At 36.6% G+C, this 22,839-nt stretch overlaps 2 protein-coding genes across 9 annotated transcripts in view; one reads left to right on the top strand and one right to left on the bottom strand.

Moving 5' to 3' along the window:
- HABP4 (hyaluronan binding protein 4) overlaps positions 1 to 7,463 on the top strand; it is a 52,269-nt gene extending 44,806 nt beyond the window's left edge. The window contains exon 7 of the mRNA XM_027874880.1: positions 4,391 to 7,463. Within this exon, the coding sequence (XP_027730681.1) occupies positions 4,391 to 4,447 (57 nt within the window). The 3' untranslated portion in view covers positions 4,448 to 7,463. The remainder of the gene's footprint in view (positions 1 to 4,390) is intronic.
- A 5,426-nt stretch (positions 7,464 to 12,889) lies between these two features.
- The window catches only part of CDC14B (cell division cycle 14B), a 148,666-nt gene continuing 138,716 nt past the window's right edge, over positions 12,890 to 22,839 (bottom strand). For 4 of the 8 annotated variants that reach the window (XM_027874680.1, XM_027874673.1, XM_027874678.1 and 1 more), the window contains one exon: positions 17,027 to 17,114. In XM_027874680.1, the coding sequence (XP_027730481.1) occupies positions 17,075 to 17,114 (40 nt within the window). In that variant the 3' untranslated portion in view covers positions 17,027 to 17,074. Of the gene's footprint in view, positions 17,115 to 22,839 lie in introns of all 8 variants that reach the window. The other 4 variants (XM_027874674.1, XM_027874679.1, XM_027874676.1 and 1 more) reach the window with 3 other exon arrangements.

Below are 22,839 nucleotides of genomic sequence, written 5' to 3'. Positions count from 1 at the left end.
CACACACACACACACACACACACACACACACACACACACACACACACCAGCAAGCCTGACTTCCCACCCAGTCCCAGAATTCTCTATCACTAAATTACTTAGCACCTGCTTGAGTAATACTTTCACTGGTCAGGTAACCAATCTACCTCCTTAATCATCTTATTTTATCTTAAAGTTGAAGCACTAGTTGTTATAAAGGATTTTTTTCAATGAAAGTGAACTTTTATATTTAATACTAATGTGAGTAAATTTATAAATGACCTTAGACAGAAATGCATAATCTTTATTCAATGCCTCATTTTTTGTCTTCTGAAGCTGCAAAATATGTCTAATCGCTGATACTTCAGGTATTTAAAGATAGCTATCATGCTTTCTTCCTCAGTCTTTCCCCAGCAAGACTCTTTTCCAAATATTCATCCATCCATCCATCCATCCCCTATTTACTTCAGTTTTCCCTGTGATGACATAATTACAAGTTCTCTCATCATTCTGTTTTCCTTTGACATATTAGGGCTGTGCTAGTGTCAGCTTGAACTGGCTCATAAGAGGATTGTTCAACTTTGGAAATACACAAATGCTACAAGTCATGGCTTGATTTATTGCTTTGTTGTTTGTTTAGACTTCTGGACTGTCTTCTAGACTCTTGTTTTTGATTGGAAGCAGTGATAAAAACATAACCTGTGTCCCCAAGACCATCAGTTTCTTGCCCAATACTTCATAATCCTCTGCCACCTATTGTTTGTGTTATTATTCTTAGTTTTGTGGTATCTGTGATTTAGATAAGCATATACTATCTTTTTCTCAATGATTACTTGTAGGGAATGTGGTAGAAAAGTTGTCCTGGTTAGTTGTAAGTTGTACTGAATGGCCTCTGATGTGCTTTCTAATTCTTAGATTCTGTACTGAAAAAAAATCTCTTCCTTTTTAGCACCGTATCTTAAAATTTTATCAGGTATCATTGTCAAGTTCTCTTGCTTATCATTTGAAATATCCCTCTTTTGAAATTTAGATATGTTTCTCATTTATTAGTACTGTGGCACCTCTTTAGTTTGCCATAATAGCTCAGAGATTACTAATAAAGGTTAGCAGTTATAACTTTTAGTTTGAGGTGAGATGAGTTGAACTTATTGAGGGTACCAGGATGCTACCCAATAAAGTTTATTTATTGGTGTTTTAAGTGAGATAATTTTATCTTACCTTGGGTTCCTATTACCTGTTGATGATTTTTGTGTTCTTTTTCTTTGAATAGAGAAAACAAAAAGTAAAATAAGACTTAAGTAGTTTTACTTTTTCAAGTCAAATCAAATCAACAAACATTAAGCACTTTCTGTGTGCCAGGTATTGTACTAAGTACTAGGGATTCAAAGAAAAGCTAAAAACAAAAACAAACAAAAAAATAACCCCCCAGCCCTATCCATGCTAATCAGGAGTCCTGTCCCACTGGATTCAGATTTTAAAAATCTAGTAATGAGTTGTTAAACAAATTACCTCTCTGGGCTTCATTTTTGGACCAGATTAGCTTTTAGGTCTCTTACAACTCAAATATTTTGAGATTTTGTAGGTGTAAGCCATACTCTTGATCCTAGAATAGTTACCTCTGCCTCCTTGTAGTATTTATAGCAATCCCAAAGTTATCCTGATCTTTTGTTTTCCTGACTTTTTTTTTTAATTTTTTTTTTTTTTTTGGTGAGGCAATTGGGGTTAAGTGACTTGCCCAGAGTCACACAGCTAGTGAGTGTTATGTGTCTGAGGTCGGATTTGAACTCAGGTCCTCTTGACTCCAGGCCTGGTGCGTTATCCACTGCGCCACCTAGCTGCCCCTATTTCAGTTGCCCTTTCTCTTCCAAGTATCTTTTAAAACTTGAGTCATTTAGAGATGCCAAGTACTTCCTAGACCATCCCAATTTCTTCCTTATCAGAATCAATCTCACCATTGTTGCCAAGATGTTTTCTTGAGAGTTTCTTATTTTTCTTCAATCGACTTCCCTGGTTTTGATCCTTCCTGCTGTTGTCTTGGAATTCTTTCTTTAAAAATAAATGTTTTTAAAATATTGTTATTACTTCCAATGACTGCATAAAATACTCTTAGAATACAGATATAAATCAAATTTATAAGAATACAGGTCATTCCCTAATTGATAAATGGTCAAAGGATATGAAAACACAGTTTTCAGAGGAAGAAACTAAAGCTATCTATAGTCGTATGAAAAAATGCTCTAAATCACTATTGATTAGAGAAATGCAAATCATAACTCTGAGGTGCCACATCACACTTGTCAGATTGGCTAACATGACAAAACAGGAAAATGATAAATGTTGGAGAAGATGTGGAAAAATTGGAACACTAATGCATTGTTGGTGGAGTTGTGAACTGATCCAACCATTTTGGAGAGCAATTTGGAACTATGCCTAAAGGACTGTAAAATTGTGCATTCATTACCCAGCAATACCATTTCTAGGGCTGTATCCCAAAGAGATCATTAAAAATGGGAAAAGGACCCACATGTACAAAAATAATTGTAGCAACTCTTTTTGTGGTGGCAAAGAATTAGAAATTGAGGGGATGCCCATCAATTGGAGAATGGCTGAACAAGTTGTGGTATATGATTGTAATGGAATACTATTGTGCTATAAGAAATGCTAAGCAGGCAGACTTCAAAAAACCTAGAAAGATTTGCATGAACTGATACGGAGTGAAATGAATAGAATCAGTAACAGCCACACTGTGCAATGACTAACGTTGATAGACTTAGCTTTTCACAGCAATGCAAGAATCTAAGACATCTCCAAAAGACTCACGATGGAAATTGCTGTTCACATCCAGAGAAAGAACTATGGAGTCTGAATGCAGATGGAAGCGTACTATTTGCTCTCCTTCTACTTTGTTGTTTTGTTTTATTGCTTCATTCTCGTGGTCCCTTCCCATTAGTTCTAATTGTTCTTTCCATCATGACTAATGGGAAAATATGCATAATATGAATATGTAAGTAGAGCCTTTATCAGATTGTATGCCGTCTTGGGGAGGGGGAAGAGAGAGAGAGGGAGAAAATTTAAAACTCAAAATCTTATGGAAGTGAATGTTGAAAACTAAAAATTAATTAATTTTAAAAAAAAGAACATAGACATATACAAATGAACTAAAACAGTGACCATATCTAACAATGAATGCCACATTCTGCACCTATTGTCTATCAAACACTGGGATGTTTTAAGAGTTGCTTAAAAAGCAAAAAGTGAGGGGGGCACCTTGGTGGCGCAGTAGATACAGCACCAGCCCTGGGGTCAGGAGGACCAGAGTTCAAATCTGGCCTCAGACACTTGACATTTACTAGCTGTGTGACTTTGGGCAACTCACTTAACCCCATTGCCTAGCCAAAAAAAAAAAATAAAAGTGAGACTCTTTTCTTGGTGGAAGGAATAATTTATTCAAATAGGAGGGGGGGAGGCAGAGTTGATTCGAAAGTCTGGGAGATTTTTTTCTATCTTTCTAGAGAGATGATCCATGTGCTTCTAAGCCCTCTTTAGTGTGAAACACACAAACACACAAAAAAAGAGTTTGGAAAGTTGCAGCCATGTGTAAAGGAGCTGGCACTTGGATGTATCCCTGATTTCCCAAAGTCTTTCCTTTTTCTGTCTGCCTTTTTCCCCAAAGAGGGTGTGTAGGATTTGGAGCCATGTGTCCTCTCACAGCAGGAAGGAAAAAGGTCTTTGTTCTCCCAAGCTTTTGCACCAATTCTGCCTCTTAAGTAGAGGCATGCAACAGGGAGGAATCACTCCCTGTCCCAATGAGAGTCTAATTTAAGCAGCAGCACACAAAATGCCTCAGGGTTTTGAGGATCTAAAGTTAAAAATGGTCACTGTGTTGATCACAATTCTGATGTCTTTCATGGTGATGGATTCCTTTATCTATGACTTCTTTCAGAGACACATAAGTGGTTGGAAGCAGAGTTAGCACTGGAATCTGGGGCTCTTAACTTCTCATCCACTGCTTTCTTCTACCTTCCCCCTATAGTCTTTCCCATTCGGCTGACAGAAGAACTGAATTCATACAGAGAAGTTGCTGTACTCTTTATTGACTACTGTTCACATCATCTTTATTTATACCTGGATGCTACTTTATAAAAGTTCTTTGTGTTGTGTATATATGCTATGTACTTTCAGTGAAAGTACTTTCTACCTGAAAGTATATCATCTTATTTCTTTGGTGCCTATTATGAATAGATGTTATTGATTAACTTCTCACATTTCTTCCAGGATGGCTATGGCAGAAGCTTGGATTTCAGGAAAGAATAATACTTGTTTTAGAGATTCCATTCTCTTATGAGCATCCCTTGGTTAAATTAAGGATCTTCAACATGCTAATTTTAAGGTATTTCTTTTTCTTTTATAGACACAAATAATCGCTCCAAACCCTGATGACCCTGAAGACTTTCCTGCTTTAGCTTGAAAGAGCCCTCATTCAACAGCATCATAAAGTAGCTTTGGCACAGCTATGGGGAAAAAAAAAAAAAACTTTCCTTGCTATGGGGAAGAGGGATAGTCTCAATTTATGAAAACAATAGAAGTTGCTTTTTTCCCCTTGTAGTATGAACTTGTTGCACTTTTTGATTTGGGAGTTTGAGGTAGGTGCAATTCCAGAGATTCCTTAGAGCATGAGGTTCTAGATTCATTAAGAACCTTTTGCAAGAAGGTGAGGGATGATGATCATTGTTATACTCAAGGGATTTCAAATAAAGTTCAAGAATGATGTTTGAGGTGTGTATATAGAGAATATATTGAAATTTTTCACAAAACTAAAGGGTAATATAAGCTATAAATTATAGTCCATTGTTCAGGCTACATCAAGCCCGGTAGACACGGGAGGTTGTTTTGCTTCATTATTAAATTATATATAACTTGGACAAATTTAAACAGTAACAGTTATTTTCAGAGACCAAAAAATTAAAATACAATTGAATTAATGGTTTTTCTTATGTGTGTGTAAATGTTATGTATCTCCTAAATGTTTTTGTTTTCTTTCATTTGCAAGGTAACTTTCAACTCTATGCCCTAAAAGACACTTTAAATTTTTTATTATGCAAATATTGGTCACTACCTCATGACATGCCATATTTTTAAAGGGGTCAGAGATTATTGGGAAGGCAGGAGGAAAAAGACCAAAGCCAGGTAGGCTGTAGCTTTTAACAGTGCCTTGATCTTTGTGGTGTTTTCAATAATGTTAGATCTTACTAAGACGACAAGAAAATTTACTTAGTGCACAGATAAAAATGTTCGCATAGTCTCTAGCTTGAAGAACAATTGTTTGATGAATATATATCATCTGATATAGCCCATCAAGCCTGCAAAAAAAGGGGGGAAAGGAAAAGGAGATGATAAAGGGGAAAATAGGTTAGTTGGTGGCAGTGACAAAATTTATCATACTTGCCATAGCCTTTTCTCCTTCTATGTCTAGTTTTATTTCTGCCTCCTAGAGTCCAAGATCAAAAAAGCCACTTCAAGTTGCTGCTACAGAAGATGGCAGAAATGTTCTTATCTGCTGCTGTCTCCCTGCCTCCTTCATCTTGCTCCCTTTCATAAAATTCAACCAGATTCATTGATTGTCATTATCAAAATAGGGAAGAATGTGAAACAACTTCATCCCACTCTATTCTTCAACATTATATAGGTTAAAAGAAAGAGGGTAGCAAACTATTGTTTAATAAACAAAAAAATTGTGTGGAGCCATATAAATATTAAGTTCCAAATGTTTTTAAATTATATCTAGCTCACCTATTTTTTGTCCCTTGGTATTAAATTCATATTTGAACACTAGGGGTATGTTAACAGGTTTTGTATCATTTCTTCCCTTTGGTAAACACACTAAAACAAGACTGCTAAGCTGAGGTAAAAAGAAATCTAGTAAGAATGAATGTCAGGTTCAATACTATCCGTTAGTATCTTGTGGGAATAGTATTCACATTCATTAAGTTGTCACAACTTATTTCTCCTTGGTATGTCTCAGAAGAAACTGGCAAAATAGAAATAGTGTGATATAAAAAACATCCCTCTGGATGTTGGTTACACGTGGTGATTGACTTGACTTCACGTTTAGCCAAAATGCTTTGTGCTTTTCAAACCTTAAAATGCTGCACCATGTCGCTTTGTCTCAGATGGCATACTTTGCCCGTAGCCTTAGAACAAATTTAATTTGGGGGAGCATGGTTTTCAAAGGGCCTGTTTTCTCATCTGAGCCTCTTCATGTATTTTGTTAACTAAGGCTGACCCGCTGGGTGCGTAGACAAAAATTGTAGTGTATGGTGGTATGGTTTTGTTTTAATTTTCTAGTGTACTATGAGGAACTGTCTAGTTCCTAGAGAAAACCAGAAAGCAAGGAAATTTTTATTCAGTACTTTATTGTAGCAGTAGAGGATAAGCCTGTGGGGAGGAATAAGAATTTAGCTGTATATATTTGTCATAATTCTTTTTAGTCTCTACGTGGGTTTGAAAACAGATTCGTCACTTACCAACCTATTTCTAGGGCAGGTGGTGCATATGTTTTTCTTTTAACAACACAAGAAGAGAGGCAAAGTTTCCCAGGAGGCATACTATTGGATGCTGTCAGGTCTTCCTATTTACTAAAATAGTTTGTTCAATAAGATCAAAGTGATCTGGAAGCCCTTCAGGCATTTTAAATTTGTAGCAGTAGAATTCAAAAGTACACTAAAAGGGGGAGGATGGGTTAGATTAAAACAAGAATGAAAAAACTGCAATCTAGATCAAGGTGCTTTACCTGGGGGCCCTGAATTTTGTTTGACTTTTAACAACTGTTTTCAATGTAATCAGTTTCCTTTGTAATCACATGTATTTTACACACTAAATTTAAGAGCCCCAAATCTAGATACTGTCTGACACATATGTAGGTAGTAGCTTAATGAATGCTCGTTGACTGACAAAAATCTAGTTGCTCTAAGCCTACCAAATATATGAGTTATAGAACTTCTGGTTACTAAGGGTAAGCCAATTCTCTCTTGTCTGTATGAAAATGGTTTACAAGTTCATTTCCAAGGAAATAACAACTGCTGGAGTTGGGTTAGATATGTCTTAATTTTTTTTGAAAACTGGTGGTGTGGTTTGATTTGGAAGAAAAAAAAAGTCACCAGTAACTGGTGAGAAGTGATCACAATTTTTGTTCAAATATCATTCTATTTTGTTGTGAATAGGTTTCATAACCCTATAGTTTGGATATAATTTCAGGTACAATGGTTTTAAATGCCAGTTGAACTGATCCTGAAGTGTATCACATGCCTAATGTTAAATAGTGATTTTATTGATCAATCTGTGGTGGTGACACTGTACTACTTGTGATCCCATATGGATAAATGCTACAGCATCAGCAGCATTTTGTACATATTTCTCTACCCTGTTTTGAACTCAATAAATGTTTCCTGTATTTGTTCCTGTGAATAAATGTAAACATTAAGTGATTGCCCCCCTTTGAAACAAGTCATGTCAATCAACATCTTATGAACTAGAAATCTAATATTATTAACAATGAGAACAGTTGCATTCTTTGATCATCACTTTAAAAAATGGCACCTGCCAAAAGCTGATATACAGTCTTTCCGATTTGAAAGTTTCCAGGTTTCATTTGACAAGTGCTGCCTTCTGTTTCTGTTTCCTCTCAGCATTATGAGGAATACTTTCTGAAGTCAGTTCAAGTGGTGTCCAGCTGTTTTCTCCTCCCTAAATCCTTAGAGATACTATCTTTTTTTTTTTTCCATGCTAGAATGTAGTACCCAAACTGTTTTGATGTGTAGTAGCCAGTTGGGCTTCTAGATAGCATTTCTATCCACCTTACTCCTCCATTTCTGTGGGAACTGCTTGAAACTTGTCATTCTTGAGAATGACAGCAGGGACATCTTTTATTCTCCCTCCTCCTCGCCCCCAATAGTCTACCATATGATGAGATATCCTTGTACATGAGCTTTATAATCACACTTACCAGTTATTCCAAGTCTTCCATACCTGATGGAAACTCAGGCATAGGATGGTAATGGCAGTAATGTGTGCTGGGTCTTACCAAAATCTTAGTCTTCTCTTCTTTCCCTGCTAAAAATCACAAGCAGCCTGCCTTTTGTGATTATGTGCTGCCGTAGTGAATGGCAAATAGGTGCCTAATGTATGCTTGTTGATTGATTAATATGCCCAGGGTTGGAGAATCAGTTTTAATTGTTATAATACATATCCCATGTAGATTTCTGCTGAGTGTCATTATCTGGCATCTGATGATCATTACCTCCTTTCTGGGATGGACTAGATTTTTGCTTGGCTGGAAAGAATGGCCAAGTATGCCTGACTAGAAGTGGCTGCTTAACACACAGTGCAACTACTGTCTTCGTGAACAAGGAACTATTTTTTAGGGAAACCACATTAGGGGTGGAGAGAGGGAACAACCAGAATACCCGAAGAATCACAAGGGTCCCAAGTGCAGATGTTTCCTGAATTGTGGACCAGATACTTTTGTAAGAGCACTTTCATGCTACAATTTCCACTCGATTTCCACTTACTGTTATTTTTTGAATCAGGGAAAAAACAAAACAAAAAATCCATTATTTTTTCCTTAAGGTGGTTGTTGTAATCCCCATAGAGAAAGCAGCAGCCAAAATGCTCTTTAAAAAAAACTTACTCAAACAATTGGCATCCTTAGCAAGCAGGGTACTTTTAGAGAAGAGGGAAAAATAGGAGACACCACATTTAGGAGGACTCCAGGCCATTCCACTTCAAATGGATTTGGCTGTTAAATTTGTCTTTGGATACCATCTCTTTAACTTTTGTCTCCAATTAAAACAAGATGCAAACTTTCCCATATATTGTTTTACTTTAAGTATTTCCTCATAATATTTCCTAAGTTAGATTTGAGGGGAGTGTGGAAAAGGTAAGTGTGGGGAGACAAAAGGAACCAGGTGTAATGTTAGGATCTGACCACCCCAGGGTGCCAGGTCTAGTTTTCCACAGTACAAATGTCTCTTTATAGGTAGAATTCAGTGTGGCCCACCATCTGGTTCATTGTTATTGGGGAAGAAAATTTCATAATGAAGCTGTTTTTCTGAAGAGATGAGGCTTGAAGTTGCAAAGGCTTGGCGCAAAGGCTTTCAGGTCCAAAACAAGAAATGTAGGGGAAGCTTTCTTATGAAAAAGAACTTAAGAGCTTTCCCAATATATCCATTTTCTTTTTCTAGTTGAAAAAGGAATTATCAAGTTAAGATGTAGGTTCTGCTCAAACTATTCATAAGAGACTGAAGTTTCTTTTAATTACCAAACATTAATATCTCTGATTCCAAATCTTGCCATTTCCAAGTCTGAAGATTGTCCAGACTTTTAAGGTTTTGTATTGTGGCCAGCCTAGATAAAGATTCCATCAAAAGCTCAGATATGTAAAAAGCGTTCATTTACCTCCCTAGGACAGTTCTATAAAGTCAGGGAGTTGGACAAGATGGTCTATAATGTCCCAAATCAGGATCTATGATCCTAAGGAGATGCCAAGTACAAAAACATAGTGGTATATAAAAACAAAATTCATATAAATAGCAGTGTGCCTATTCAGAAATGGCAACTGTAGTACATTACTGGTGTCAGTTCTGACTACTAAAAACAAGCAGTTTCTCAAATTACCTCTTCACAGGATGGATCACTTAGGCTTACAATATCCTAGTTCAAATTTGTCCCCAGGGGCTAAACAAGGGAATCTTAGTCTCTCGTATTTGGGGGGGGGGGGGGCAAGGAAAGACAGAAAAAGTCTTCAAGATACTGAGTTCAGTATTTGGTCACAGTGATGCCAGCTCCAGTGCTACCCTATTACTGCTTATGTCTACACATTTTCACTTGTGGCAAAATGTCTTTAATTGTTTGTAGGTGAGAACTCGGTACCTAACGATGTAAAATACTATTTAGCTCCCATATCTTTCTCTTTCCTTGACAGTAAAGGCAGCCTGGACTTAAAAAACCATCTCTTTTTCCCAGTCACTTCACCCAGTCTCACACTCCTATGCCTTGCCTATAGGCTCACCTCAGGCTAAATGCAAAAAAAGAGGAAAGACCCCCCCAAAAAACCCCTAACTTGAAAACCCCACGATGCTACATATTACCTTAGCAACTTCACTGGTTTTGTCTTTATTGTCCCTAACCAAAGTAGTAAAATCCCTAGAAGGCATGGATTACAGCAGTCCTGTCAAAAATGTGTACAAAAATTATAACCAAGGAATTATTGTCCAGTGCTAGGCAATAAGTACCCCATAAAAACATTGTTTTCTTACTGTAAAAAATTCAGTCCTTACTATCACTAGAAATGGTGATTACTGTAGCCAGCTCCTAACTCTCAAATCATGCTTAATTGCATGATTCCATTTTGCCTCCCCAACAAATGGTGCCTTTAGAAGGGGAAGGGGGTAAGAAAAGGGGGGAGATGATAGAAGGGAGGGCAGATCAGAGGAAGGGGTATTTAGAATGCATGCCGTGTTAGGGTTAGGGGGAGGGCCGAGATGGGGAGAAAATTTGGAACTCAAAATCTTGTGAAGTGAATGTTGCAAACTAAAAATAAATAAATAACAAATGGTGTCTTTGATCATTTTTAAAGATTTTACACCATTACAATCACATGTAATTGTTTTACTACCAAAATATCCTAATACCTTTTTACATAAAGAGGATTCTATCTAATGTTATCAAAACTGTGATCTCTTTGGATAGAACATCCTTGCCTCTCTTTAAACAACTTTGATAATAACTTCATACAAAGTAGTAGTATAAATTATTTTTGATCACAGAATTTGAGCTTAGAAATATCTCTGTAACACATATACAGTTATAGGTATTGATAAACATAGATACACATACACCATGGAAAATTTATTTCAACTAGACACTGAATGAAATCGGATTTTTATGTTTGTTGTGTTATTAACTGGGGAATACTGGTGAGGGACACAACTATAAAGTCAAGAAGACTTACCTGAGTGACCACTAAACTTACATTTACCTTTTATCCAATAAGCCTACTTAAAAAAATCACCGGTTGCATAAATATCTGTGGGAGGGCAGCAACATCTGGAAAAAGCAGCATTCTATTATACCTGATTAGGAGAAAAACATAACTCTGCGTTTTAATCCTGATCAAACCAAGGACACTTGACAATGGAAATAATATGAATTTGAACTACGTGCATCGTTAGCAGACCAGCTTCATGTTACACTTTTTCCCCTCTCTTCCCAATATTAAATAGCTGAGGGCATTGTCAAATAAGCTCTGAATCTACACAATAAAACTATAACTTAGCTTTAGGAATTAGCACCTTCAGTGCCTAAATTTCTAGCTATGAGTATTCACATAACAGCTTGGCAAATAAAGCTTAGAAAACCAAGAAGTGAGGTCTTTTATTTCATCTGAAAAAATGTTCAAAAAGTGTTCCACTAACCTGAAACTCAAACCATTTCCTATTTTTTCCATTCCTAAAGAGTAGAAGTGGGAGGAACCATAGGTGTGGGCTAATGCATATAATGAACCTCTTTAATATGTTTAAGTTAGTAAAAAAACATGTTTTTATCATACTTGATTTTAAAGTGAAGGCATGAGGGAAGGAATGCATTGGGAAACATAAATGATTGTAAAAATGGAAACTATCTACAGAAACGTAATTAAAAATATATTCCTAATATTCCCTGGGGCCTTTTGATTTCATGCATCATTTCATTTCCCCCTTAATGCATTTAATGAAATATTGAAAAATAAAAATGTATGTTCAGTTGCAAATGGGAAGGATTTTTTTCTTCAACCTTTATTTGGTTCAATTACAAGCAAAATGAATTTCAAGCTGCCACCTTAATCTAGTCGAACTCCCAAACAGGTTAAGTAGTTTGCCCAAGGTCGAACAGATAGTTATATGGTGGCAAAGTTGAGATTCAGATACCTAACTCTACATCCAGCCATCTTTCTCCTACACCACAGTGTATTCAAGAAGTACCCAAGTTTTGATAGTCTTAGGAAACATTGTCAAGCTAAATTATTTTCTGACACCTTACAGCACTTTGATCAAATATTGGCCTTGCATCGAAGATAAATGTTCAATGAATCAACATTTTTTTCTGATGTCCATGAGTCAAGTACTTCTATTAGGATGTTGTCTGTGTACCTAAATATTTCCTCTTCTCATAATGCCAACCAGACCATCTGACCAGACCATTCCAGGGGTTGCTTGTGCATCCAGGGTACACTTAGTAGTGGGCCAAGACAGTGTGATTGTTTAGGAAAGCAATTCCAAATGAAATGTACATCTTTTCTTTCCCACTGTTGGATTGATTCTAGCTGGGCCTCTTCTTTCATGCTATACAGATCATTGAGAGTGTGCTGTATATGGGTAAGGGAGACAAAGCATAGGATAGTAGAAAATCAGGGAATAGTATCTAGTACTGTTAGTTACCACGCATTAGCTGTGTTACCTTGGGCAAGTCACTTAACCTCTGGGCCTTCCTTTCCTCCTCTTTACAACGAGGAAGTGATTCTATATGTTTTCTAAGTTAGCCCACATGACATGTAAAATTCTTTGTACTCCAATTCATGATTTTATGATCACGTGACCTGACTTTTAAATATTTTTGTTAATCTGAATTGTTTCCTAAGAGGAAAAGTTCACTTCTATCACTTGATGCCAGAATGGCAAGTGTTCACCACAGGATTTTATTTCAATAACTTCCTCAGTGTGAGATGCTTCCTGTTCCTACCACCCCAGGAAGAGGCCACAAATGATGAATTGTATTCTAGTTGTGACAAGTTTTTGATTATCAGTAAATATGAACAGAAAATAAAGCAACAGCTTCTGGTTAATAGTTTTAATTGTACATGATCTTAGGCATACAATTTTCACTATTTAACATTTTGTATAAAATCAGTTATAATACACAAGATTTTCAAATGAGACAATACTTATTAAACTAACTAGTTTACAAGACATTATTATGAAGCTTTACCTGAAAAATACCTTAAGTAAAATAAACATTCACTCTACCAGTTCCCTCTGATTTAAAAAATATGAATAGAAATATACATTTTAATTTAAAAAAATCAAGACAATGGATAAATAAGTACTGATTAATCAGTTACACTTGAAAACTTTTTATAACCTATACATGAGTGCACATTAGATAAAAGTCTGCAAATTATTAATACAAAATTGCAGTACTCAAATCGGTGAACTGAGCTGCTGTCATTTTTTTTCTCTCTATGAACGGGAGGTAATTTTCTACACACTATTAAGTGTCCAGTCTTTAAAAACATGTCTGCAGCATTTCCATTTAGCAACATGGAGAATACAAAGATCTGGAGACAGGGGGTGGGCAAGCTAATCCCACTCTGTCATTATTAGGTGAGAAAGAATTATGAAAGAGTAAAGGGAAAAAAAAAAAACCACTGTCTTCAAGATGGGGCCGAGCAACAGTTATTTAAAAAGCTTTTGATAAAATTCAACAAGGGGGAATGGGAGATGATATGGGAGAGGATGTATGAAAATAGAAATTGAAGCTATTTTTCACAAAATTCTTTGAGTAAATTGCTTGTTGCCCAGAGAGAAAATGTAAATCAAATGAAAGGCATTACCTTTGGGCCTTTCTTACAGAAGAATTTCTCCCAAGAAAGCAAGAGCTCCACAGTATGTGTCACAGTGGATCATACTTCAGTCTCAAACATGTTGGCCCCAATCATTCTGATGGGGAAATCGGCTCCTAACTAAAACTTGGAGGAAAGAATCGAGGTAGAAATTTTGAAAAAATTTTCCCATGAAAATCCCCATGGTAAGGGGACTGAGGGTTAGTACTAAATTTTAGGACTAAACAATTGTGAAGTTTAGGAGAGCAACCACACTGGTGGACAAGTAAGGCTACTTGTTGTACTGAGGCAATGCTTGGTGAAACAATTATTCACAGCTAGGTAAAAAAATACTTTCTAAAATTTTAAACCTGGCAGTTAAGACAGATCTATCTCTAATCTTTCTTTCTGCTAAGGGTTTTATAGGGTTTTTTATTTTTATTCTTCTTTGCTTCCAATAAATAAATTTTAACACTTCACAGATTTGGTGCTTTTTTTTCTGAGAAAAGGAAAAGATAATGAGGAAAACGTTACTTTTATGACCAAAATAATTCAGATACAATTATTTCTATTTTACTCTCTTTTAAGTGTCACTATTTCAGTCCCAAAGAGATGGAAGAGCTACTAAAAACATTTAACTTGTTTAACCATGAAAATGCAGTGATCATGAGAAATCTACAGTGCTGTTGAGTACAGTTTTTTTAGGGGATCCTATCTGAATTTCATCATGGTAGAGAGCAACAGATGGGGAATTTCCTTGACCAATGCAAATAGGCACTTTTTTTTCAACTTGGGTTCTTTTTGAGATGCCAAGGGCAGTGTGAAATTAAGAAACTTGCCCAGGGCAAGTGCATGTTAAAGGTTGGACTTGAATCCAAAGCTTATTAACTCTTGAGGCTAGTTTTCTATCTACCTCTTTAGGGCATTTGGTTTCCTTTGAACAGGAAATCTCCTTATCTGACAAACTATTCTTTATGTTTAAGCAGTGCTTCTACAAAATGGGCTTAGAGTGAGAAACCTTAGAAGAACAATTTGGTTATATTTTTGGAGGTCAAAAAGAAAAAAAACTGACTTCTAACGGAATCTTTCCAGCAGCCATACCCAGATGCTTTTTAATCCCTAAATATGTCCCTCTCCCCCCACCCCCACCCACATGCTCTGTCTGCTGTTTTCCTTGGCACATACCAGCTCAAGTCACTGAGGGCTGCCAACAAAGAAATGCTTTTTAACCAAACTCAGACTTCCTATGACTAATTCTGGTATGAACAGAGCAGATGAACATTAAACTATGAAGGAGAAAGATCCTTGCTGACATTTAAAATGGTTAGAAATTCAAGAAAGACTGAGTTGAAGACTCACCATGTGATGGCAATTTGGAGGCTAAAATGTTTATGGTGGAAACACTTCAGCCAAGATTCTTCATTACTAGCCCCCCCCAAAAATTGTCTTAACCAGTCTTGGAGACAAGTTGCTCACTTTAGAGATGGAAAGCAGAGGTTTTCCCATTTTGTTTAAAAGACCAATAAATTTAATAAAGAAACTTCAAGTGGTTTAGATTTGAACTTGATTATATATGGTTATTAATACAGAAAAGTCTTTAAAAAAATCAGAGTCAGAATGAGAAAATAGACCTGAGAATTGGGGGCTTAAGGTTATACTCACTTTTTATAACTGTGGGCTTCTCTCTTTCCTTATTTTTCTCCCCCTACCATAGTATAGCAGAATACTCTTTTCCCCATATGGCCTAGAGAGGAGGAGCCAGTAGCCACTTGAGGAAATGACTTTGCCTGTGGGCCAATTAATTTAATGGTCGACGTCCCATTGTTTCCAGTCCTACCCTCAAATCATCTGTCTCAAGGGTAGAGAGGATTATTTTGTGCTAAACTGCAGGAACCTAGGTCAGTTACCAATTTCAATGCGTTATATGAGAGAATTACCCCTTGCCCCACAAATGGAACCAATGCTTCAAAGTCATTTTTTTTTTTGCATTTACAGGCTATAATTACAATCATCCTTCAGCCCGAGTAGGGCCTTTTTTTTTTCTTTTAACAACAGCTCTTAAAAATAAATTAGGTATAAAAATAAACATGGCTGACATTTATTCTATGCATTTGTATTTATATTACAAAAGTATCCCTTTTCTAGATTTCAATGGTCCAATTTCTCATACTGGACTGCCTGAAACTGGTCTAGTGAAATAACAATCACACACTTCATTCATGTGCATGTGGAAAAGAAATACATGTGAACTCAGGATACTCAAATATTCTTTGCCATTGGGCCCCTCATTACTGTATGTAATAAGATACATCAAGTTTTAAATTTAATTTCTGTAACTGTCATCTAACATTCACAGAATCTACTCTGCTTCGTTGGTTTGAAGAAGGCACTATACAAAGAGTTACACTGTTGTATACCCTAAATAAAGGCAATAAGTGAGGTCTCATATTTACCAATAACTGAAATCTGTAGATGTAAACCAATATATGTAGTTTGAAACTAGGGAGAAGATCAGATAAGGAAAAAAAGCAATAACAGAATTCAATTAAAGTAGTACCATAAGAAAAATTTCAATTACTTGGTAATTTTTGTTTTGTAAAGGGAAAAGAGAAATCACAGTATTTTTTTTTTTTTAAAGAAAAGCTTTCTCTGTTTGTGTTACTGGGCAACGAAACAGTGACCAGTCACAGGGCACTATTCACTTACTAAATGGTCTAAGGATGAGAAATGAAGTTATGCAGCATTTGTACTATTTGAAACCAGTTGTCCATTCTAAAGCAATGATCATATTCTTTCACTAGTTTTCAAATATTTTCTGAAAGAACCACTTTGTTTGTACCAAAACACATAACAGTGTTTATGTAAGGTTACCAGTAAAACACTTTTTGGTGAAAAGCAAGCAGTTTGGTGGTACTTTGCTAATTAACATGATATAAATCAAATTACAGCAAATCAAGAAAAAATACTCTTTCAATAAAGCAGTTTCCATTTACATCTTAATAGAACATAGCAAGGACAAACAGAAAATAAATATACAGAAGCCTGCCTTGAATTCTCCATTCCTTTGGAGGCCAAGAACTAAAAATGATTGCCATCACAATTTATACACATGCACCAAACAGACTCTTGATCCCTCTTGACAATAGAGGGCTTCATATTTACACCTGAGACTAAATTTACAATAGGTTACTTTTGTTTGTTTGCCAAACTTCAAAGATTTCTTGACACAGAGATACGAGTTCTTCATCAAATCACTGGCCTCAAGACTCATTAGTATGAATAAATTCAACTAATTAAACTCTCATGTACATTTTCTTCATTGATCAAGTCTCTTAGCTGGAGGAAATTGAGAATTTTTTTTTTTGCTTTTTTGTTTGGTTTTCAAACAAACTGTGCTGGGTCCTACTGTTTTCCTTTTCCTAGAGGATTCCTTCAGTTCCGGCCACATTTTTTTTTTTAAACTTAACGCAAGACTGTTCTAGTCCTTGGAATGGAGTGGCTACTGGGGGGAAAAAAAAAGATGTTTAAAATGGATCTGTAAAAATGTCCTATATTCACAATACTGGTCAAAGACAAAATGATACAACATTCTAATAAAAAAACATTTTTGCCAATATATGCTAAAATATCACAACATTTAAGATGAACAATTATAAGGTTCCTGAGGTACATTTTTAAGACAAACATTTTAAAAGTATAGTACAGTTATTAACCATAAAAGAAGGACAGACAAGTGACGATGCTGGCAAAAAATGATTCAATTCTCCAAGAAAAGAGCATTAAAACAATTAAAATAACATAATTTGTATAAGCACTTTGTCACAAAGGATTTCTGTTCTTTCCTTCCTTCTTGAGAACTAGAGTAAAGGAAAGGAGAAAGACTGATGTTGTTGTTCAGTCCTGTCAGACTCTTTGTGACCACATTTGGGATCTTCTTGACCAAGATACTGATGTGGTTTGCCATTTTACAGATAAGGAAACTGAGGCAAATAGATTTAGGTGACTCGCCCAGGGTCACACAGCTAGTAAGTGTCTAAGACTGGATTTGAACTCAGGTCTTTCTGACTCCAGGCCCAGCACTCTATTCACTGAGCCACCTAGCTGCCGCAGAAGGATGGATAAAGAAATATTAACTATTTAAAAGACAGAATGAGGTAACAGAAAAGGCTCTGGCAGCTCCAGTAGTTTCCAGTTTAACTAAGAGCAGAATGATAAAAAGGATATCTACCTGCCTTGTGGCATAGCATTTGCATACATTAACATCCTTGGTGAAATCCACTCTCACTATGGAAGGGCAGAGAGGTATGATCTGAACACTCCATAAAGAAAAAGAACTGCACCTCAACTGTTGAGGAACAACTCATTTCCTAGATTGTTCTAATCCCTGCCACCCCACTTCCTTAAGTGCAATACAACAAAAGAGCTAAAAGCAAAAAGTCATAAAAAGCCAATTCTTTAACTGAAGAAATTGAAAGTTCAAGTCCTATCATGCAAAGATTAGATTTGGGATGACTGCCATCTATATACATACTCATTTCCACTAGAACAGTTTTATTTAATTCTCTTAATTTTCATAGGTCACACCATGCTGGATCTAGTTTGTCGGATTTATTACTTGAGTTAACTTTAAAGTGATCTACTGACTTTGCCAAGCAATCAGATCTACTACTCATTACCTCCTGCCACTGGAAAAAAAAACAATAGTCAACAAGCTAATGATACAACCAACTGTTACAACCAGATGGAAAAGCCAGAAATTCTGAAGTTTCAGCAGTCACAGTACTTGAGATGGTTATCTGAGTTCCTGCCACCACAAGAGGCAAAGAGAACAAAGAGCCATGGTAGTGACAATGAAGGAAATGTCACAAATTAAGAAGTCTTTTGGTAAAGAAACTAAAAAAAGGAAGCACTTCCAAAAGAATAATTAACAAAGAAATATTTAAATTTTATAAGCAACAGGCCCTTGGACAGTTATCTTTGTTTACTACAACAAGCGTGCAGAATTGCATTTATTCAATGGCAACATGGATTAATCAGAATAAGAGGAGCTGACTTTGGAATCAGGAAGATATGGGTTTTTGTTCTGCCTTTGACACATGCTGGTTGTGTGCAACTCTGTGAAAGTTGATTAACCTCTCAGTATTCTAGGAACTCTCTAAGACGAGAAATTGAAAAGAGGGTGCTGCCCTGCACTGGCAGAGGGAGTTTTCTCATCTAAGAGCTTCCCAAATTATTGAAATCATAGGTGCTATCCCTGTCTCTATCTCTATCCCTAGTACTTCACCTGAACGAATGGCCAGCAAGCAAAAACCCTCCAGAGAGGCAGCTATTAAAGAGAACAAGTCAACTAAAGGTCATAGAAATTACAACAAAAATACTCTTGCAGTGGGAATGAATGAATTTGTACATAGGATGGCTTCCTAGGAAAAATCAGTGATGCCTGAGTATATGACCTTATAAAAAGAAAGGGATTATTTACACAAAGATCTACTTAAGAGAACCAAATGAAAACAAGATGATGAATTCAGACTCCTGAAAATTCGAGCACTGCAAGATGTGACCTACACTAAAATAAGGGTTTCAGAAAATCAATGTGAAAATTCTTTCCCTCTCCTAATGAAAATTAAATATAGACAAATCCTATGTAACTAGCTAGTAAATGAATTTAGTCACTCTCCAAGGAGAAATGTTTAAACATTCCTTCAGCTACGTCTCAAGGGATCAATATTTTATCACCTTCACTCTGTAGACCTAGGGAATAGAGAAGCATGTAACTCATCTCCCCAACCTAACATTTCAAAGTCAAAGCATTATGTTGGTCAATGAGCTGGCTTGCCACTAATCCAGGAAGATTTAAATGCCATTTGTCTCCTTCATTTAAATTGCTGTAGTTTTATCAGAAGCTTGTGACAATGGATTTACATAGCTGTAGGTATAGGGGTGTGCATATACACACACATTACTATTGTGCATGCTTGCCATATTAAACATGGTGGTATTTCCTCTAGGATGTGTAAGTAGAGAAGGAGTATGGCTAACACATGTTCTTTATTTCTTCTCCCCATCATAGTTGATGATTCTTTATCAGTTTGGCAAAGAAGCTCTCCAAAGTTGTAGAACTTTGCAACCTGAATGAAAACCAATAGGAAGTCATTTTATGAATTTTAATAGAGTGCTTATGGAACACCTGAGCAGGAAACCACTTCATAAATACAAGCAAATAAGTGAAGTACATTTGCTATGTAAAGAATTGCTATGTAAATAGAGCACCCAGAGATATAAACACATGAACAGCATACCAAGAGAAGGCCTCTCAGACAGAACTACCAGTACGATCAATCTCTGGGCCCTGAGGAAGCTACCTAAAACCCCAGGAGAAGAACAGGGTATGATTTTTTGTAATAAATTGGATATTTAAAACAGACTCCAATATTTGAAAATCCTTACTTTAGCTATTCTAAACTCTACTAAAATGAATCAGATTATACACATCTAAAATTCACCAAGAACTAGGTGACAGGTTCTTCCTTTTAACAAAAGGTAGTGACTACACTATACATAAATTATTTATCCAGAATGCCGGTGTGGTTTTCTTAACTTCAAGAAATTAGGCCTATGAGTAAAAACAAGTGACATAAACACATGCAAATAAGAGGCAAAGAATTTGTTAATTATATGTTTTGTATAAGGAGTTTTCCATTTAAAATAGCGTAATTCTGCCTTTATAATCTATTTCCCCACTGCCCCAAATCTCCTCCTTTCAATGCAGGTTTGGATGACTTGAAGTCTTTCTCACAGCTATGCAAACTACCTGCACACTGCTTTGTACCATGGAAACACGCTGGAAATCCATTCTTCCAACATGGTTATTTCAAGTACTCTCAAAATTATACATTCTGAATCCTCAAAATTTGCTCAGGAACCTCTACCACCAGAAGGGACAAGGTTGGACTACTACAGACTTCTCCAGAAGGCTATGGATGTGAAAGGAATAGGAAAGCCCTGGAAGGATGTGACAGGTATCCACTAGATGGACAACCATCAAATGCAATGTAGCAGGACTCGAGTCATGAGCCACAGTCTTGGGTTCCATTTCACTGTAAGACTAAAAGTCATTTTCCAAAAAAAAGCAAAAGTACATTTAGATGTATACAAAACCCTGGCTTATATTGAATGCCCAGGTACTTATACCTAAAAGAGAAAAAAAAACCCATTTACAGTAATCAATGGCCCATATGACAAACTTAGATACCAGTACATTCTTTACCTGGATGATGAGTTTTTCAATTCCTCTAAAGGTGGTGCGAAAGCATATCCCCAAACACTTTGAAATTAAAGCTTTAAAATATCATCATGAGCTAAAAACACAGTTTTCAATTGTCCATGGTAATTTTCCACCTTTTAATGGTGGTACAAATGAATGGTAAAACTGTGCAAACGGAGATGAGAAGTAACTGGACAATCAATTTCCAAATAATTCAGAATAGTCTCTTGAGCTGAAACTCAATCTATACTAAAGGATACTTAAGAGTAACCCTACTTTTTAGTGTTACCAAATTTGTGATCTAACTCAATTCTATGATAAAAGGTCTCCATATGTCTGAAGTGCTAAAGAAATCAGGAAAGGTAAATTTTAAAAAAATAAAAGGAAAGCTATGTTTAGGGGAGAATACAGTTTGGAGCCCTGGTGGGGGAGGGAGGGGAAAGTGCCCATCTACTCCCAACATACTCCTAAAACTATAGCTCACAAGCCTCAACTAGTAGGGCTACCCATTATAGTCAGCAGTCACAATTAGAAAGAAAAAAAAAGGCTGAGATAGTGTAGTTAGTGTAGTAAGTTTAGTAAGAACAGTAGCTTCAAAACATTCACTGCCATAAATCTAGAGTGCACCCTCACAAATACACACAGTCATCTTGGGAAAGAGTGGGCCGTAAGAGCAAACAAGAAGTGAGACACACATAGTCAGGGTAACTCAGTCCTCTGGTATTATAGGGCTGTGATGGCCTTTCTTTTCTCGTGGTATTTTTATGGTACTCCCTTCTGGACCCAATAATCTTTGTTGGGCAAGTTGCTCAGCCAGTCTTTCTGTGTCTGACCCTTTCTGCAGCTCAACTTTGGACTGTCAGGGCTAGATCTCTCTTGAATCCAGTCACCTCTTTTCTCAGCTGTCAGAGGTCATGCTCCTTGATGTGATTCTTGCTCTCACCCTCTCTTTGCTGGATTGCTGTCTCCTACTGAGTAAGTAGCTCTGCTGCAAAATACATGGCCACTGGGGAGAGAATTCCCATCCATGATTCTGCCAGTCTCTGTTAGAAGCACAAGAATCATATGAAGCTACTCCCAGTCTCACTACTTCCAAGGCAGGCTGTTTTTGTTTTGTTTGTTTTTTATATGAGGCAATTTGGGTTAAGTGACTGGCCCAGAGTCACATAGCCATTGAGTTTTATGTGTCTGAGGCTGCATCTGAACTCAGGTCCTCCTGACGCCAGGGCTGGCACTCTAACCACTGTGCAACCTAGCTGCCCCAAAATTAGCACTTTTTAAAAAAAATTTTTAAGGCAATTGGGGTTAAGTGACTTGCCCAGGGTCACACAGCTAGTAAGCAGGGCAGACTGACTTAATGTTCTGGATGCTATATCAGGAGCATGGCCAAAATTTAGCCAGCTGATGACTAGCAGCCCTTTCAATTCCTGCAAAGAAGTTTCTTTAGATTCTGTAAAGGGCATAGACATGTCTTTACACTTTAACACATTGATACCCTGTTATCTGTTACATTAATAATGATAATATCTGGCTGTCTATCCACTATGCCCCCCTAGCTACACTGTTATCTGTTCTACTTTACATCAGTTGGGGGAGAGGGGGCGCAAAACTACTACCGACATTGATGATGGAAAAAATGCATTCAAGCTTGCTGAAATGGCTAAGCCAATTCTGTATGCCCCTTTTAAAGTTGTTAGATGTTCTGTATTTTATCTATCCACGCAATCTTTTCTTCCTTTTACTCTCACCCAAACAGACGTAAGGTGATGTTCACACAATTCTTTCTCTTGTACTCTATGTACCCACAATGCGATAATTTAAGCAATTTACCACCAACATAACTCATCTCATAAGAGCAGAGAGTAGGAATGAGAAATGAGTCTTTAAAGTATTATCTAATGATTTGCAGTTTTTTAGACTGGAAATATTGCAAAGGTGAGAAGTAAGGACTATTTTTTTTTTT

This window comes from Vombatus ursinus, unplaced genomic scaffold (genome assembly GCF_900497805.2).
Source record: "Vombatus ursinus unplaced genomic scaffold, bare-nosed wombat genome assembly UNPS02014807.1, whole genome shotgun sequence".
NCBI classification, from domain to species: Eukaryota; Metazoa; Chordata; class Mammalia; order Diprotodontia; family Vombatidae; genus Vombatus; species Vombatus ursinus.
Note: the sequence above shows the minus strand (reverse complement) of the source record. Positions and strands in the feature narration are given on the sequence as shown.